Raw genomic sequence first — 20281 nt, 5'->3', positions numbered from 1 at the left:
AGGTTCCATGCCCATTCCCAACCAATCACTGGCAAACAGAATGGGTTAAAACTAATACTGGAGAGTCAACCACGATGACTATTCTAGGAATGATTTGAAAAATGAGGGGCGAGTGTGTGTTTAATCAGTCTTGACATCTGCTGTATTTTGGGGGAAAATTTTAAGAAAATGTATTTCTCTATGATTTTTGTGTCTGTAGTGACTCACCATGTTTTATTTTTTAAAATTGAAGATCAGTTGATCTACAATGTTGTGTTAGTTTCTGTTGTACACCATAGTGATTCATAAAGAATCAAAATGAAAAAGAAAAATATACTTTTTCATAATCTTTTTCCTTATAGGTTATTACAAGATATTGAATGTAGTTCCTTGTGCTGTACAGTGGGACCTTGTGTTTATCTGTTTTATATATAGTGGTTTGCATCTACTATTCCCAGGCTCCTAATTTATCCCTACTCCCTTTCCCATTTGGTAACCGTAGATTTGTTTTCTGTGTCTGTGTGTCTCTTTCTGCTTTATAAAGAAGTGTGGTTCACCTTTGAATGTCCTTACTTGTAAAACTTGGTGCTTGAGCAGAAAGACTTCTGATTTGAGATAAGAATGTAAAACAAGTTGACTGATTTTAAGTGCCATAAACACTGTGAACTCCCCACTCTTGGGCCGAGCAATGAGAGAAAGGGCAAGTTGGAATTTATTTTTACCCCAAATGCATGTTTTAAAGTGAGCATTTCCACCTTTTCCCTAATCATTGAAAAAATATATTTTAATAAACTTGATTATTTGGGGGCCTAATTAAATCTGGCAGTTGAGTTTTCAGAATAGATGCAGTAGTAAAATTAATTATTTTGTGGTGGATGCCTTTGAACATAATATTCAAGTGTACACTGCAAAGGGCTTTGCCTTATTTGGTATCTTTCATTCTGCTCATCTAGATTTCAGTCCTCAAATTAGGGCTCTAGTTCGCCATCTATTGGTCTTGGCATTGTGTTTTTAACACCTTGCTGTATTTTGTGCAATTACCGTTTATGTAGAGATATGTGTGTATGCATTTTTTAATGAACTAAATTTTCCTTCCCAGGATTATAAACTAAAAAGCCAAGACTTAGGATCTCTTTTGGAGGTGCATACAAATAGGTATACATGTATTCGTTTATTCTTTGTGTAGTTTGACTCTGTGACTTTCTTAGCTGCTTTCTTTTAATATTTGAGAACCATGACTATGACTAAGAGTGTGATTTTAAGAGTACAAATGGAAACTCACGGAAATTTAGGTGTAGATGTTGTAGGAGCTGGTGAATTGGTGTAACTTTGTGGGAGGACTAAAACTGTAAGGTTTTTTTTTGACTAACAGAAGTGATGCATACGACCGGATATTGGTTCTGGTAAGCCACAAAACAGTATTGAGCATTTCTCATCTTCCTTTTTGGTAGTAGAGCATACCATCTCTGCTGAATATGATGATTTAATTGTTGGAAACATTTTTTTCCTTCTGTCATTTAAAGTAATATTTTGATGAATCCAAGAGTTCCCTTTTAAAATCTCTAAGCACTGAATTCATCTTTTGGCAACTTTCTCTTTAGTTTCAAAGGATGGTGGAATTATAATTTGCGTAAATGTGACACTTTGTATTATATTGCTGAATTTTTTAATCTAGAAAAAGTTCCATGATTTTAAGCCTCTGTTTTGAGAAAGAAATGAAATACTGTACTGACAAACTGGTCATGAGAAATGATAAACTGCCACCACTTTAAACCAACTCTGGTAGGAAAGTAGAAGTTTGCTTTTTTTGTGAGATTTGGTTTTCTCTATGGAGTTCTTTGTTAAACTTTTAGCATAGCAGTGAACTTCCTTTTGGTGGCGACAGGAAGCATAAATACTCATTGTGTAATGCCACTTGCCTGCTTTGGCGGATCTGCCAAGCCATGACACTCAAAACAAGACGCGTGCTTCTTAACGAAAACTACAGTTCCCAGCGGGCCAGGCGCTGGTGGGCCATCGCTTCCCCTCTTGCTCCCGGCTGGCCCTTCCCGGGCTGGCCCGGCGCGGGCCCTGGCCCGCGCCTGCGCAAGGAGGACGTGCGCCTTTTTCTTTTCTTTCTTTTTTTTTTTTTTTTTTTTCCACCCTGGCGGCTGCGGAGCGCGGCGGTGGGGCTAGTGCCCAGGCGTGCTGCAGTGTACGGAGGCAGGCTGCTAGGACAAAGGGCGGCAGAAAGCACTTCACTGGTCAGGGAGCTCCCCACCTGATTGAGCGCACGTTTCACCCTGGAATAGTGTGGCACCGGCGGCATAAGCCTGTTTACTACACAGTTCACTACTCCTCGCTCACGTCCTCTTGCTCCGCCGCGCCAGCCTGCCTTGCCCCTCATAGCCTGCGCGCGGCCCCGCCAACCCCAGCGCGGAGGGAATGTGACGGCGTCAGTGCCTCAGGTTAGCTTCATCCCGCCAGGAGTGAGGGTCCGTGCCCGCCTGCCGCAGTGCCGCGTGCCGTCGCCGCACGTCTGGGAGCGGCTGGGTCCCGGCGCCACGGTCTCCGCAGTTGGAGGTGCAGAAACAGCGGCCGCAGCGAGGAGCCATGACTGAGGCGGCGGCGGCGGCGGCGGCCGCGCCTCCTGGCGGCCCGCGGGGGCGGCGCGGCGGGCGCCCCCTGGCGGCGCGCCGGGGCGGAGCGGCCCTTCACCGCCGCAGCCGCAGCCGGCGGAGGCGCTGCTGTCCCTCCTCCCCGTGTCCCCGGCGCTCGCCCGCTCGCTCGCTCGCTCCATTCTCCCTCCGCTTCAGATTAAAGGGGGGGAGGGAAAAGAAGCTCGGCCGCCATTTTCCCAGTGCCGCCGCCACCGCCGCCACCGCTCGCCCAGCCGGCGGGAGAACCGAGCACCGTAGCGAAGCCGACTCGTCTCGCCGCGGCGGCTCGGGGGGCGGCCGGAGCGCGCTCCCCGGCCGTGAAGAGGCGTCCGGGGGTGGCGGCCGGGGTGCGGGCTCGGGCTGCGGACGGCGGCGCTTGTTTGTGTGGGGCGGGGGGGCGGCTTCACCCTCTGCCCCCGCCCGCTCGTCCTCCCGGCCGGGCTGTGGTCCCCGGCCGTGCCCAGGCCCCGCCGGAGCCGAGGAAGGCCAGAGAAAGGGCCCGAAAGAGAAGAAAAAGCGGCCGCTCCCCGCCGCCGCCGCCGCCTTCCCCTCCCCCTCCGCCTCGCCCCCCCGCCCGGAAAGTCAGGGCGGCTCCGGGCGCCGGGGGGGAGGAGAGCGGCGGGCCCGGGCCGGAGCCGCCGCCGCGCGCCCCCGCCCGCCGCCGCCGGCCCTCGGCGCCCAGGCCGGGGGCTGTTTGCAAACTGCGCCCATTTTGTGGGGCTGAATCCGCCCGGGCAACGCTCTTCCATCACGTGGTAGGTGCTGCTGCTGCTGTTCCTCTCCTCCTCCTCCTCCCGCTGCCCTTTCTCCTTCTCCTCGCTCTCCCTGTGGCTCCCATTTCTCCCTCTCTTTGTTAGTTGTAACTAGAAAGGCAAGGCAGGGCAGGAAAAATCCCCGGAACTTTAAATGGCCTCTCCGGGCTTCCCCGCTGCGGGTCCGGGGCTGGGAGTCGCCCCAAGGGCGGGGGTGTGCGGGGGCCCTTCCCCACCAGCTGCTGCCTCGTTCGCCAGCTTTTCCTTTGGCGTTCTATTTAAAAATGCGGCCTTAAGAACACGATTTATTCCCGTATAAAAAGACCCCAAACAAACTCTGGCTGTCGCCTTGAACTTCTCTTGACTGCAAAAGGCCTTTCTCTGCTCGAAACACACATCTTGCGTGTTTCACGGTGTGTATCATAACTCAGATTGTTTAGTGAGATGTTATTTGTTTCATTTATTTATTATTTTTGTTGCCCGTAAATTGAGGTCACTTACGTTTTCAGATCTAGTCTCTCTCAGGCGGACGTGTTTCTTTCTTTCTTTTTTTTTAACTAAAGAGGAAGAGACATTTATTTGCTTTTAAGTGAGTTTGGGGGCCTGTTTTCCGGCTGACGGTCTTTTGAGTCTCAGCAAATAGTTTGATTGTTTTCCATATGATAAACAACCCTACCCTCATGTTTTACTTAAAAATCCTTTTGTTTTCCGTTGTCGGGATCCCAGTGTGGTTTTTTGGAGAAACACGTTACTTAACTATTGCTTATCGATTGCCTTAGGGAAGAAGGGGTGACATGATGGCGCCACTTTAAATTGCTCTTTACTCCTCCTCCGTTTTCTCCCTCTTTATTCTGGAGGTCACTGAAGCATTTTTCGTGACCTATTAATAAAACTACTTAAGAGTGTTAACAGGACAAGTTGTCGGGCTAGAGTTTAGTACCTTGAAGGTCGGGAGACCCGAATCCCGAGGTCCCCAAAGTTCCGAGAAATCTCTCTAGTCCTCCGGCCTCGCCTCCCTCCCTTCCATTCACAATCCTGGTGTTGCCATCTCCTTTGTCACGTGGCTAGCAATCATTGTGTTTTTTTGTTTGTTTTGAGGTGTGTGTTTATATTTTAAATTGTAGCCCAGAGAAACCTCCCCCCTCCCAATTGGAGAGATCAAAACGTTTTAGTATTTTTTTAGTTTTAGAGTCGGAGAGCATTTATAATAAACGATAAAATTACATAATCTTTGCCTTGCATAATCATGATATAGTTACAGATTGTTACTGAACTTCGTCTCTAAAGCACTTTGAAGTATGGAAAGTAGAACATTGGGTATGTTTTCCATTTTTCAGAATAGTTTGCAGTATTTCCCTTGCTTTTTGGGTCATTTAAAGTACCACTATTTACAAGGGCTTAAGTGGGTGTGTTTTCCCCTCCCCCCTTCTATAGGCTGTACTGGGTTCCTTTTCTAACGTACTTGTCTGACCAATTTAGAAATTTTCAATTGTGTACAGGCTTGTCATTTAAAACATTTTTCTTTTCTCCTAACAACAGTGAATACTTTTGAGTAATAGTTTTCTATCTAAAGGTATTTCATTACGTTTCTGTTACATTTTTCATCCCGAGAATTTTGCAATTAATCCTGTAGGTTTAGAAGAATGTTTTTCTGTTATCTGCTTCTTCGTATCAGTTTTCCCAGTAATTGGATAAATTCCTATTTTATAAAATACTAAGTACATTTCTCTGTTGTTTCTACATAGGGTACTAGCCACTTGTCAATTTGAAAAGAAGATCTGCTGTGAGTTAAAAAGTAAATATGAAATGTAACAATTCTCAAGTATACATTGATTCATTTCCTTTTACTATGGATAGTTTGAATGGTTTTGGGCCATTTTCTTTGCTAACAGTTACATCATGTCATGTGATATGTGCAGTGTGATGTGTAGTTCTAAAAATAAGGCAAGGTAAAAATGCTCATCCCTTGGGAATTTAAAAAATCTATTGGAAATGTGGGATAACTATCCCCAGTCATGGAATTCTGATTTCAGTTTCCACTAGGTTTATCCAACAAAGTATGCAGTTCCTTTGACCTTTAGCATATTTGATGTGTTTGTTAGTGATGTCTTGATTTGAGGTGGTTTAATTTTTTAATTCGCAAGTGTGCACCACTTGGAGGGTAACACAGGCATGACAAAACTCTTAACATCTGTATTAAGGCAAAGATGATTGGTCTTTGATGATTGCCTTATTTAAGTATATATATAAAAACAAGTATTTCTGATTTATGCCTGTAGACAGAAGAGTGATCGATTAAGTGTTGATAAAGCCATGAGATGGGGTGGAGTTTTTGGTCTTTTACATGAATCTATTTAAGTGAAGTATTTAGAAGTATTCCTGCTTTTTTCCTGAAAGTTTTGTTCAGAACATTAACATTTGACGTTTGTGGTTTGCCAAAGTGAAATGTTAAATTTTTGTCTGATTCTCTTCCTGCCTACACATTATTTCCATGGTTAAACCTGCAGAGCATACTTTGATTGTTAGGTGACTTATCATTATCCTGTTGAGGAAAATTCTGGAAGCTAGAAAATGAGTGAACCTTAGTTCATTTTTGAACTTATCAGGGTGAGAAGAAAGGAAGATAATTCATTTTTTTCTTCTTCAAACACTGCCAGTACTCTTTCATTTCTAGTCATGCTACACTGTAACCACTGTTAATCCTCTGGATTTTATTGGTTGACCACAGATTTTTAATTGTATTTTAAAGTGAATAACAAGTTATAGATTTGTTCTGTTTGATATAACCTGACTCATGTAATTTGTAAACATAGGGCCATTGTGATTGGTGATGCTGATTTGAGAAGGTATTTTAGTATTGAGTAGTTCTAGTTAGGAACTTTCTGAAGTAAAGCTTAGTTACCTTGTTACAGTACTGGAAAAGCAATTTTTAAATGTTGTAGAAAAAAAGAAACAACCAAACATACTAATCCATACTGGATTTTCTAAGCAATAGTCATTGAAAATCTTATGTTTAAACAGTAATGTTTATTCCTCTTAAATTTAGTCACCTTCTTTGTGGCGTTTGGTAGGAGCTGTTTTTTTCTTCTTGATGAGGCCATTAGACACAGAAATTAAATGACTTCCTGGAGAGAGAGATTTAAAAAAAAAATTAATGGTGTTCCCCCTAGCCCCACCTCCAACATCTCTCTGTTCCTTTGAGTTTGGAAAGGAGGTCTTCGGTTGATTGCCCCGGAGCATATCTCATTATTGAGTGGTTTATTTAGAGTTTTAAAGTACCTTTTCTTTTTCCCTCTTTCTCTTTTTCAAGTAAGTTTCTGCCTTGATTGGTTAGACTGTTGTAGGTTTCAGTAAAGTGTCCCCAGGCACCTGGACTTCCTACTGTTTCAGTGCAAAGAGTACTTGGAACATGTCTTTTCCCTAAAATAGGACTTTAACTCTTTCTTGGAAATCTGTATTAAGACTAATTTTTGAGTCTTGACATTGCTTCTGAAGATACATGTTTAAATTACAGCTTTTATCATAATAAGTTGCATATTAGCCTCTGGACATTCTAAAAGCTGTGCAAAGGTATTCCTGCCAGAATATAGTAATTCATGACACAAAACAACTCTTTCATCAGTACTTCCTTTTCCCTAAAATGTAAGATCAAAACTCAGTGAACTACAATAATGGTTAGAAAAGATAATATGAATTTAAAAAGACAAGTATCCCACTGTGCTAGAGAACACCAACACTTGAGGGCCTTAAGAAGTAGAAAATAAATGGTGTCCTTGGTTGTCACTTGCAGATTGTGGAGAGAATTGTGGGTCAAGGGAGAGACCAGTATGTATGTTCGGAGGGTCACTGTTAGTTATTAGTTAAGTTATCCTACGTTATCTGCGTTCATCAGTGTTCCTACATTATGCCATGTGCCTGTCTTTTAGGCTGTAGGGTCACAAGTATAGGAGAAAATAAGCCAATGAGTGTGACTTACCAAAAAGCCTAGATGCCAAAAAGAACTGAAATAGATGTTTTTTTTCTTTATGTGTTAAGCTTTTCTTGTCTTTGATAGAATAAATCTGAAGCAAGGTGTGAGGAAGCTGACTCCAAAGTAGAGAGCACAATTCATACTTATGAGTGAAAAACAAACTTGGATAGTCTGAGAGAAAAACTTAAAGATTGTATGTAAAGATTTTAAACCATTATGCCAAGAGGCTTTCAAGGTAGAGAACTTTTAAATTCTTGTTTCTCCGTTGAGTAGTGGTGTCTGGCAACTCACCTGATAGCTGTTACCTTCTGCAAGCTTTGTTTTTCTAAGATTTTAAGCTAGCCCCATAAGATTTTAACATTTGAATACCATAGCCTACTAGGGAGTTATTTAGCTGAGAATTAGCTGTATATATTTTATTGCTGACTGTAAACTTGCTTTTTTTCCCCAAATTTTCTTAATTCTAAGTTCTAATTTTTAAAATTTACTTTCTCCCTAAGCTTTTGAGAGTGAGGAGGTAAATTCATTGCAGTTTTATCTAAATGTAAAAAACTTTGGTTATTGTTATTTGAACCAGGAATCCTAAATGAGATCTCACTCTGAATTTTAAGTATAGCAGATTCTGCCCTTGTTTGGAAAAAGTTGCTTAAGTGGCATCAAACTTAATGGAATCCCTCACCTTTTAATTTCTTTTTAAAAAGGGAGCAGCTTAAGGTCAGACTTGGTTAAATTCAGTTGGAGGAGAAGTGTTGGGGAATAAAAAAGATGAATCACAATTTTGTTGTTAGGGGTTTAAAACAAAAATTGCTAAAAACTGATATCCAGGCTTTCTCTTGATATTTGCTATTTGGCCTTTGTGAGCGCTTATTAGCACCTCCACTGGAGGTTGTGAAGGGATAGAGACGAAAAGCTAATTAGTTTAGCTTCCGATGTTTGCTAGCATAGAAGCTTTGCAGAAGTACTGGTCTAATAAGTTAAACTGTTCATATATTTCCTGGAGAACTGAGGATATTTGAAGACCTTAAGCCCTCATTTCAAAAAATTTTGACTGCGTCTTTTGCATTTACTACTTACCTCCTACTTTTCCCTTTGGCTTTCCAAGGAAATGAAAGAAGAGTTTTGGTATTGACTTTTAACATTTCCCTGGCATTGGAAAAATTAGTTTTTAAAAATCATTTATTCAGTATTCTAAAAGGGTAAGGTTGATTTCAGTGAGATCCCTGGAATTTGGGCAAAGACCTCCTCCTCGCCACTCCAAGAAGAAACTGTTTGCTTTTGAATTGCTTGGACCCTTCAAGAAGTGTCCGATTTTAGCATTGTTCAGAAACAATTTATTAGAGTTTGTTAGAAAAAGATGAGAGAAAAGTACCTTTTCCCTTTGTCTTTTGTGAGTTAGACTGGTAGGAAACTTGAATTCAGTGATAGGGTAGAAGTGTGGGATAAATATAAATAAATATGCTAATATAGTTATCCTTCAAAACAATTTTGTTTGTATGTTTTTAAACACATGCGATCATACCTGTTATAAGATCTTATTTTTCACTTAGTTATCTATTAGAGATTTTTCACATCAACATAAACAGTTCTTTTTAAAAATAGTTGCATAATATCCTACTGTGCCTTTTAAATTTAGGGGTTTTTTTTTTTTTTTTGCATTAAAATTCTCCAGTGAAAGAACCGTGCATGTATCTATGTATCTATGAGAATATTTCTATTGGATAGGCTCCTAGAAGAAGTACAGTTATTAAGTAAAAGTTCTGAGTAGTGACATTTAAAATTTTGATAGCTATTGCCTTCAAAAAGCTTATATAGCCAAATATAATAGTTTAAAAAGTATAGTTAAAAAGTTTGCATGTGCTTGGCAGTGTAAATGACTGAAACTTGAAATAGATAAAGTCTGTTCTAGATTCAGGTGATTCTTGCTTCTTGTTGGATTGTTTCCACTTTATAATCAGACATCCCCATTAACTTCATAATGGATATCTATCTAATACATTCAACTTAGAATACTCAGGTTAACTAACATGTTTTGGTCCACTGCCTGCCAGGCACAGTGCTACATGTAGGGGACAGAGATAAAACAAACCATAACTCTCCTTTTAAGAAATACACAGTCTAGAGTAGGGATGGAGGAGTGACAGAATTGGGAGTTTATATTTCAATATGAGCTGTTAACCAGGGTATCTGTCATGGGAGTGCAGGTAAGACCCTAGGAAGGGAGGGACCTTTAACTCAACCTGGAATGAATGGGGAGTACTTTAAACATGTAATCTTGCAGCTAGAACATGAAAAGCAAAGGTGCAAGGGCATGGTGGAGCCTGGAACTATAAGATTCAAGTGGTTAGAGTGGAGACAGGTTAGAGATGAGGCTGAGTGTTAAAGGCGGGCAGTTATATGCTGCATGGGAGTTTGGGTTCATCCTTACCCTAGAGTCACTGAAGGATTTTAAGCAGGAGCATAACATGATCGGATTTATTTTCCCTCCCTTCTTCCCTCTTTTCCTCCTTTCCTAGTAATCATTTTGGTAGTGGACACTAGATTGAAGGCTTGCTGAGACAGGAAGAAAGAACAGTTGGGAGATTATTACTGCCTGGATTACTGTAATACATAGAGGTCCTGAACTAAGGCAGTGGTATTAAGGATGGAATGAATGACTGTGCCTGTCATTCTACCAATTGAACCCTCCCTATTTATTTAGACTTCACAATTTAGTCAGAATGTCATCTCTTTCTGGAAGCATTCCTTGATCCCTTCAGGCAAAACACAGTGGTTTATCATCTGGGCTTACCTTCACCCCTAATTTCTGTATTCTTTTTTCTTTTTTTTTTAAATTTTATTGACATATAGTCAGTTTACAATGTTATGTCAGTTTCTGGTGTACAGCACAGTGCTTTAGTCATTACATGAACATACATATATTCGTTTTCATATTCTTTCTCACCATAAGTTACTACAAGGTACTGAATATAGTTCCCTGTGCTATATAGTATAAGCTTATTGTTTATCTATTTTATATGTAGTAGTTAGTATCTGCAAATCTCTAACTCCCAATTTATCCCCCTCCCTACCCTGTTGGTAACCGAAAGTTTGTTTTCTATGTCTGTGAGTCTTTTTGTGTTTTGTAAATAAGTTCATTTGTCTTTTTTTTAGATCCCACATATTCTTGTCTTTGCCATTGATGACACTGCTATAGTTCTTAGCATCTCCATCGTTAGACCATGAACTCCTGTAGTCTTCTGTTATTCATGTCTAGTATTAGTATACATTTAAGTAAGATATCTGGTAGATGGTAAATCAGTGATTGGGATCAGAATTCATTCACATAGGGAATGTTGAGGGGCAGGACTTGGTCGTGGATTTGGTATTGGGGCCAGGGAATGAGTTTAGGAAGTAACTGGGCAATGCTGAACCCTTTTTATTCTCTAGGTTTTAACTTAGATGTTTTTCCCCACTCCCAGCTTGTGTGAGAGCCTCCTAATGTCCCCCAGGATTCCCTGATCACACAGTGTGTCTGTCTTCACTGGTCCATGTCATCCTTGTAGACAGCTGATAAGGGGCTTTGAATGCTGTAGGCATTTTAATAAACTGTTTATTGGAGATTATTCCTTGTTGACTTTCCTCTAAAGACTAAAATTCAGAATGCTAGTGTCCAGCAATTAAGGCCCTTTCAGGTGAAATCTAGCCTCATACTACCTAATATAGTGGTTAAACGCATGGACTTCAGAGTTAGAGATTTGAATCGGAATCCTGCCTCTGCAACGTAGTAGTTGCACCTTAACTTCTGAGTATCACGTTTCCTTATCTATAAAATGAGAATAAGAGTACATGCTTGTCTTATAATGTTATTGTGATGATTAAATGAGGGTGTATGTGTAAAACACTTAGCAGAGTGAACAGCTATCATAAGAATCTATCCTCACATCAGAGCCGTGATTCCCTTAGTAACTAAAAAGCTTAAGAAGCCTTGCCCTGTTGGCATAGGAAAGTGTTAGGGACTGAGGTGGTGAGGTCCATGTTATTTCTTTGTTTTATAATGAAAATTTTGCCTCCCACTTCCTATTGTATCCTGTAACAAACCTCCATTTGTTTCCATGGAAAAGAAATACTTTCCAGTGTGTCCTATAATGTAGCTTTCAGTACTTTATCACAAATCACTACATAGCTGCTTTTTTCCTCTCTTTTTGTGAAGCTGCACTTTTACCTCTTGATTCATCCAAGTTCTGTGGATCATCTCCCAAATCCTTCCCTATTATTTTGATTGTGTCCACCTCTTGATTAGAATTTCCTCTTCTTTCTCTGCTAAGCAAAATCTTACACTTGAAGGCCTACTTCACCAAGTTTTTTTTGACTATTCTAACCCTGTCAGTAAGTCCTTACTGTGCCTACTATGTACCAAGCTCTAGATAAAGTTAGTGAGCATGCACAGAAGGATGCTAAATAACTTTTGCTTATTTTGGGAATGGAATTAATAAATTGCAAATTAGGAAACTTTCAGATAATTTTTCTTGAGTGGTGACTTTAAGTGCAGTGTATGATTTAAGGAGGAAGAAAGTGATGTGAATCTGAATAGTATGGAAAAGTTTTTGTGGAGATGCTGTATATGGAAGGATTGATTAAGTTTTGGGCTTCAAAAGTAGTTGGATCCTCCAGGTACAGGCAGCAGCATAGGGAAAGACTGTGGAGTTGAATCTGGGGAAAGTTGAAGGTCCATGCCACCTGGTGCACTTGCTTTGATAATTATTTTGAGTTTCATCTTGAAGAATTTGGGCTCATGAAAAAGATACTACGGGCTATTCTAGAATAGAGAAGTGAGGTAATAAAAAGGCTTGGAGGACTGAGGCATCAGTCAGGAGGCTGTTCTGATAATTTAGGTATGAGCTGATGTGGACCCGGACTGGGTTTAGGTCAGTAGTGTTACGAATGGAGAAGGCATACCAGAACTGAACATCTTGATGAGAAATAAATGGAAGGATTTTATCATAAAGGAGCTGAACTTATGAAGAAAAAGAGAGCCTTCTCTCTCATCTTTTAAGAACCTTTATGTTTTCTGTTTGTGTCACTTGTTTGGCCCTTCTGTGTACTTCAGTCTCTTCCAAAGCCTGGAGGAGACTTTGGCCATTCTACTGTGATGACACTCTTGTTGAGGTTCTTGTTGCATCCTGTCTGGATTATTTCAGTAGTTTTTTCATAGATCTTTGACTTTTTACTTTCTTTTAATCCATCCTACCCAACTGGTCTGTCTAAAGTGCAGTTCTCATGTGTCACTCCGCACTTGAAAAACCTTTAATAACATTCTGTGCCTTTAAGTCTGAGTAAAGGCTGGCTATTCAAGGTTGTCCATTTAATGATCTGGCTTCAGACTGCCTTTCTGCCTTTTTCTATACTGCTTCCTCTGTTAAAATATGCTTTTATATTTCAAGCAAATTGATTATTTCTTTTAACCTCCAGAATGTCCTGTGTTTTCTCACCGTTTTGCCTTTTCCCATGCCATTGCCTGTCACTAGAATGCCACATTACCTTCTTTGCCCTAGCCTTTTACATAATGAAATTTTAGCTAATTTTCAAGTTTCAGCTAAAATTTGGATAACTTTACAGACACTTCCCTATCTTTCCTCCACCTGTTTCTTTCTTTGCTTTGTGCAGAGTCATGAGGGAATGGTGGGAAGAGGTTAGTAGAAGCCACATTATGGGTAGACTTTTCTTCCCCATCTGATTTTTGCTTCTGTTTTCAGTGAAACTGTGGTTGTTGGCCAAATGACCAAACCCTTCCCTTTGGGTCTCTGCAGCTGAACAACATTTTTGCAAGGTGGATGCTGCCAGATTATTCTTGTGTACATGGAGTCCTGTCTAGAGGATAAGGCATGGTTTTCATTTGAAGTGTGGAGATAGTTTGACTTGCAGTATTTGAAGCGGCCGGATATGTATGCTTTCTGGAAATCTGTATATATAGAAATATTTATGTATGTATAGAAATTTGTAGATACGGGGTTTATCTCTAGAGAGTGTTTCTCAATTCGGGGTGTGTGAGTGTGAGTGAGTGCGTGAGAGAGAGAGGTTTTGCCCAGGGAACATTTGGAGTGTCTGGAGACAGCTTTGGTTGTCATAATTTGTAGGAGGTGCTGCTGACGTCTGGTGGGTGTAGAGGCCAGGGATGCTGCTTAACGTCCTGCAGTGCACAGCAGAGACACCCCTTCCCCCCAGTAAAAATTGACACAGGTAACTAGTTCTGAGGTTAAGAAACTCTGCCCTAGGAGTATATTTTTGTTTCCTAAGTGCTACTTGTGTTAGGTGAAAGTTTGTTCTTAAACCTATATTGCAGTTTATAAATACAGAATCGTAAACACGGGAAGGAACCCTAGAGGTCACATATTTGAACTTTATTCTAACTTGTATCCTTCAGAACAGTGTTCTGCAAGGTATTAATAGGTGTTATGGGGGAAAAAAAGATGTTTATTTGTTAAAGTATTCAGTATACTGAAGTGCATTGTGAATTTCTATCAGGGAAATTTTTACCAAATGTGTTTGCCTGCTGAAACCACTTGACATCTTCTAGTCCCCAAAATGTTTTCTTGGAACTGGGAGGGAAACTTAATTACTAGCCCCAACTTTTTGTAGTCTTTTAAAGGACCTTGATTAGATAGCTCCTTTCTTTTGTCTCTCCAGGCTTCCTGCTGAATCTTAATTTATGGCGGTGGCAACACGTACATTAGCTCTGTCTGTATTTTTTAGTCAGATTGTGGTTTATTAGATGAACTAAAAATTGGGATATTTTAGGTTTCTTTATTCTGAATATACCATATAACTTCACTATCCTCACCAGTAAATTAGAAATTATAATCCCAGCCTACAACATACCGCCCAGGTTGTTATGAGGTTTAATAATTTATAGCTTTTAATGCTTTATATTCTTTGGAGAAAGGTGATTTATCATAAGCTTTGTGCTGTTTTTGTAGAACAGCTTAAGTTTGATAATCTTTCTCGCCTCCAAATTATTGAGTAGTGAAGTTTTGGGGATTCAAGTGGGATGGGAATCATTGTTTTAATCAACATTTTGGTTTTTGTATTAAATTTAAGAATGTTATTGTGATATTTTGCTTTATTCAGATTTTTTGGTTCTTTAAGAATTTGTGTTATTTTCTTCTAGCTTTCTTTTCTTTTATTATACAAGCAATACACGTTTATGATGGAGACATTACATAAGCCAGAAAATAAAAGACAAAAGAATCTTATCACTTTTTTTTTGAACAGAAATGAGGTCATAGTATGTTTCGTTTTGTAACACCTTTCTTCTTTCATTTAATACTTTTTCATGTCAGTAATATTTGTTTTTGTCTAGGTAATAATAATAATAGTGCAGATAATGGGTGCTTGTGTCAGGCACTAGGTTAAGTAATTGAAAGTTTTAATTTAATCATCAAGTGGCCCTCTGAGATCGACTCTGTTATTTGCAGCTAAGAAAATTAAGGGAACAGAATAGTTAAATAATTTAAATAAGTTTGGAGCCACGATGTGCATCTGGACCTGCTCCCCTTATCTGTGGGTATCTTTGGGTATAAAATTGAATCTCAGCACATCTTTTCAAGTCAGTGAAGTGAGAGGGGTATAGGGTTTTTGTTTTTGAACAGATAAAGGAGTGGGAGATTTAGGAGTGCAGAATGGAATTTCTTCTGAAGAGGTCGCTTTTTCCCCCTCCCTACTTATTTAGATGATTGTTTTAGTAACTACTCTTTGCAGTGCGTCCTGTGGGGATATTGAGACCAAGGAGAGTATGTAAACAAAATAAACTTTGTCTTTGAGATGTATATGATTAATGTCAAGTTCACAGATGTGCTTTCAGAGGGTCAGAGAAATCTTGCAAGAGATGAGATTTGAGCCAGCAGATTTTTCTTTAAGTTGTGAATTTTAAAGAACTGAATAATTCTAAAATAACTTTGGAATGTTGACTGAGTACCTTCTGTGGTGTAATGTTAATTATGTCCTTCTTTTTATGTGTGCTGGGTGAGCATGGGTTTTCCTGAGTAAGTTTTGGGGAAACTGTGTAACATCTGTGTCCTTGCTGGGGTCCCCAGAGGGAGGCTGTTTCCTGCCATTGCTGAGAATTACTGTAGTGCTTTCGAGTCGTAGTGTACAGGTTCTCCTCTCACATGTTGTATTAATCATCTGGCATTGATAATTCCTCCTTGCATTGCTTGTATCAGCTATGTATTGATACCAACTCAAAAGGAGGATATTGATTGGTGGGACAGATCAGATAGTGATTTTTGTTTATGGGAGAAAATGCTTTGCCTGCTATAAAATTGACAAGGTATTCTGAATAAACAACTTACATGGGTTTGTCAATGTAACACAGCTATATTATATTAGGAATTATTTTTAAATTTAAAATCAGACAGGAAAAGTGGACATGAAACAGTGGTCACATGGAGTGCTGTTTGCCAGAAAGTCCATAAGGATAAAATTCTGTAATCCCCAGAAAATCCAGTTTAATGAACATTAAAATATAATCTTAGAATGAAACTTTTGGCAGTTAGGTAGAGCAATAGACAGATTTGACCTCTAAGTGTATTGGTACATATTATGAAAAAAGCTTCTTAGCAGAACAAAAAAATTAGTGAGTGGCATTATGTTACACTTTTGCAAATCTAATGTCTGGATTAATAAAAAAACAGCTGGGTTCTCTTATCAGCTTCTGTGATCATTCTATTGTGATGTTGTTTGGGGAGTATATAAAGAAAGTCTGCCCTCATGCAGATGTGTAGTTTGGAAAAGAGAGAAGTATTTTAATGACCTTTTCAGATAAGTTGTGGATATTCTTTGACACTGTACCCAGACTTGACAACTAGTGGTTTCATTAAGGTTAGTTGCACTGTGGAATCTAAAACTGTATCAGGGAACTTTTCATACTCTGTTACATTAAAATCCATTGGCCTGTCTTGCACTTACTTTTACCCATGCTCTAGTTTCTAATGAGCCTTGATCATTTGGTAGTTCACTGAGTTATGCAGATCTTCCAAATGTTGACACATTTCATTATGTGATATCAAATTCTCATTCATTAATATCAGCAGTAACCTAACCAGAATTGGCTTAGTTATTGGGGAAATGTTCAAGCTCATGGTGGTGGATACAAGTTTTCAAAATACTAATTTTTGCTTGAAAACTCAGATTTTATTATTGGCAACCAACATCATCATTGGTTTTCCTTGAATGACAGGTTCACTTTGTTCATTTTTGAGAAAATGTCTGCTAACTACTCAAGTCTGAATAACTATAGTTTGTCAGTTCTGCCAAGTAAAAATGATGTTCCATGAAAAAGCTTCTAGTTCAACTTGCAACTCAGTTGTACTAATGCTTTTTCTTAGATTTCTTAAAGCAGCAGAAGTGCTTTATGTGTACTTCCCTTTCATCATACACACACACACATAGACACTTATATGCATATACTCAGGACTCAATGAGTGGAAATTTAATACAATTCATAATTTTATTATTTCATCAAGGATATCAGAGGTCATTGGCACTTTTTTTTTTTTAAAGCTGTGAATGAGTAGAGAATACAATAACCAAATGACTGTTCGGTGCTTCTGCCCTGATTTGTGCTAAGGTACCAGCAGTTTTGCTCAGATTTGTTTTTGCACTCTCATTGCAAATGTCAATACTGTGAGAAACAAAAGGCAAATAACATTTAATATTATTATGAAAATAGCTTCTATCTTGCAGGCCCCTAAAATGGTCTCTGAGCTCCCAAGAAGTCCCGAGGTCACACTTTAGGAAGAGCTGACTTAGTTCTCTACAGAGATTTTCTTTTACTCTCAGACCAGATAAATCAAAGGGGATAAAGAAGAGGCAAATGGCTGAGGTTTTTAGTTTGGGTTACTAAATGAAAGCAATACCATTACCTGAGTTGATAGAACAGGGTGAGGAGTCAGTAGTTGGAAGAATGTTAATTTTGAGTTTCAAGGGGCTTGAGGAAAATAAAGGTGGGAATCTTGATAGGTGTAACTCAGCAAGTTTTTCTGAGCACTAGAAGGCCTTACTATGCCACTTCCTTATTGTCAAGGAAGTGAGTTGAGAGAGAAGAGGACAGAAGGGACCTTGCTGTGAAGGACATCAGGAAAGGAGAATTCTAAGAATGGGGGTGGTCAGCACTACCTAATGCTTCAGGGAAGTCAGATAGAATGAGGACTGAGACTTGACCATGAGATTTGATAATGAGATTACTGGTAACCTTTGCCAGAACAGTAGGAGTAGAAGCTAGATTATAGAAGACTGAAAAGTGCAGAGGCAGCTATTTATAACTATTCTTTCAAGAAGTTATGGAGTAAAGGGAAAGAGACATATTGATTAGGCAGTTAATTTGAGAGGTGGGCTGTGTTGAGGACAGTGAAAGAAGAGAAAATTGATGAAGCAGACTGGTATTGCAGGTGTGATACAGTTAAGCTTTAGTATAATCTGTCTTGCAGAGAGGTGGGAAGCTGATGAACACTGGGTTTTTGGCCAGGAAAATATACAGACCTATGACATTTGGCATACAAACTTTTGGTAGGGATGGAGTTCCTTACGAATTATTTTCTGTTTAATTGCTGAGTGTTTAGTTTGATACATTTGCTTTAAATCCACTTATTTCAAGAAGTTTTAAAGAGATTTTTCTTTTAAATGCAGATGACTTAACTAACAATCTGTGGCTACAATTTATGGTACAAGTGACGAAAAAGGATTGAATTCTTTCTCTAGTGCAGGGATTGTGGCCCCGCTTCAACACCCTCCCCCTCCCCCCTCATGAAAGGATATTCAGGGTGTCCAGAAGGGTTTGAGTGTTTTCTTTCTGGAGGCAGAGTTTGGATAACAGCCTCAAATAGTGTTTGTATTAAAAACATGTGTGTTGTTTTCTAATGTGCTTGTATTTCTAACTTCTTTTTCTTCTTTCTCTTCTAGTCTGTTCTCTGGGGAGGCAGTAAGGGGCTGTGGAGCTGGCCTCGGCACCGGGAGAGGCTGGACTTCCTGTCTCTCTGTGCTGAATGGCTGCGATGGCGCCCGCTCTCACTGACGCAGCCGCTGAAGCACACCATATCCGGTTCAAACTGGCTCCCCCATCCTCCACTTTGTCCCCTGGCAGTGCCGAAAATAACGGCAACGCCAACATCCTTATTGCTGCCAACGGAACCAAAAGAAAAGCCATTGCTACAGAGGATCCCAGTCTAGACTTCCGAAATAATCCTACCAAGGAAGACTTGGGAAAGCTGCAACCACTGGTGGCATCTTATCTCTGCTCCGATGTAACATCTGTTCCCTCGAAGGAGTCATTGAAATTGCAAGGTGTCTTCAGCAAGCAGACAGTCCTTAAATCTCACCCTCTCTTATCTCAGTCCTATGAACTCCGAGCTGAGCTGTTGGGGAGACAGCCAGTTTTGGAGTTTTCCTTAGAAAATCTTAGAACCATGAATACAAGTGGTCAGACCGCTTTGCCACAGGCACCTGTAAATGGGTTGGCAAAGAAATTGACTAAAAGTTCAACACATTCTGATCATGACAATTCCAGTCCCCTTAATGGGGGGAAAAGAGCTCTCACTTCATCTTCTCTTCAGGGGGGTGAAGTGGTGGCATCTGAATCTGGGGACTTGAAGGGGGGTTTGACCAATTGCACTCTTCCACATAGAAGCCTTGATGTAGAACACACAACTATATTTAGCAATAATAGCACTGCAAACAAATCTTCTGTAAATTCCATGGAACAGCCGGCACTTCAAGGAAGCAGTAGGTTATCACCTGACACAGACTCCAGTTCTAACTTGGGGGATGTCAAGTTAGAGGGTAAAAAGTCTCCCCTGTCTTCCATTCTTTTCAGTGCTTTAGATTCTGACACAAGGATAACAGCTTTACTGCGACGGCAGGCTGATATTGAGAGCCGCGCCCGCAGGTTACAGAAGCGCTTACAGGTTGTGCAAGCCAAGCAGGTGGAGAGGCATATACAGCATCAGCTAGGTGGGTTTTTAGAGAAAACTTTGAGCAAACTGCCAAACTTGGAATCCTTGAGGCCCCGGACCCAGTTGATGCTGACTCGAAAGGCTGAAGCTGCGTTGAGAAAAGCTGCCAGTGAGACCACCAGTTCAGAGGGACTTAACAGCTTCCTGAAAAGTGATTCAATTTCAGAAGAATTGGAGAGATTTACAGCCAGTGGTATAGCCAATCTGAGGTGCAGTGAACGAGCATTTGATTCGGATGTCACTGACAGTAGTTCAGGAGGAGAGTCTGATATTGAAGAGGAAGAACTCACCAGAGCTGACCCTGAGCAGCGCCACGTACCCCTGTGAGTAGAAGAACCATGCATAATGTCATTCTTGAGGAATGTTCGGACAAGGGTGAAAGACTTGGTGTATTCCCATCATGGGAAGGGGGGACTTCTTTGTATCTAGATCCCTAGGTTCTATTTATCTTTTTCTGATTTTAGGTAGGTGAGTGCATATATACCTGCTAGTAAAGAAATGGAAGATAGTTTTGGTATAATGTTGTTATGTTGCTGTAGGCTAAAAGCTGCTAACTTCCCATTGAAATCTTATTAAGAAAAAACTAGAAGACATCCAATTTGTAAAACTGTACCCATACTTCTTTCAGAGTGGATAATTATATTTCTTTTCAAGCTGTATGTAGGATATTTTTGTAAGTTTCTAAGGTTTGACTTAAGATTTTGTTGTTTCTAGTAAGTGGGGACGAAAGTTTAGTTGACCTAATTATGTTCACTGGAATTTATAGTTGCTTTTAATTGAGCTTTCAGCAGAGAATGTACCCAATCTTCAGTTTTAACTGTTGAGATTTCCTTACATTTTAAGGACTAAAAATCAGAAAATGCTTCAGAGTACTTTATAGATTGTCTCCAAGCACAATTTGCTTTCACAACCTAATTCTCTTCCTAAAAGAAACCGTCCTTATCAGATTTGGATTTT

At 40.1% G+C, this 20281-nt stretch overlaps 1 protein-coding gene across 3 annotated transcripts in view; it reads left to right on the top strand.

Annotated features, from left to right (window-relative positions):
* Nucleotides 1–20281, top strand: part of KANSL1 (KAT8 regulatory NSL complex subunit 1) — a 164330-nt gene that overhangs the window by 21781 nt on the left and 122268 nt on the right. For 2 of the 3 annotated variants that reach the window (XM_074343409.1, XM_074343410.1), the window contains exon 3: nucleotides 18276–19647. In XM_074343409.1, the coding sequence (XP_074199510.1) occupies nucleotides 18359–19647 (1289 nt within the window). In that variant the 5' untranslated portion in view covers nucleotides 18276–18358. Of the gene's footprint in view, nucleotides 1–3227; nucleotides 3374–18275; nucleotides 19648–20281 lie in introns of those variants that run through there. The other variant, XM_074343407.1, reaches the window with a different exon arrangement.

Source organism: Camelus bactrianus, chromosome 16 (assembly GCF_048773025.1).
Source record: "Camelus bactrianus isolate YW-2024 breed Bactrian camel chromosome 16, ASM4877302v1, whole genome shotgun sequence".
NCBI lineage: Eukaryota > Metazoa > Chordata > Mammalia > Artiodactyla > Camelidae > Camelus > Camelus bactrianus.
The sequence above is the reverse complement of the archived record's forward strand: the minus strand, read 5'-3'. Positions and strand labels throughout refer to the sequence as shown.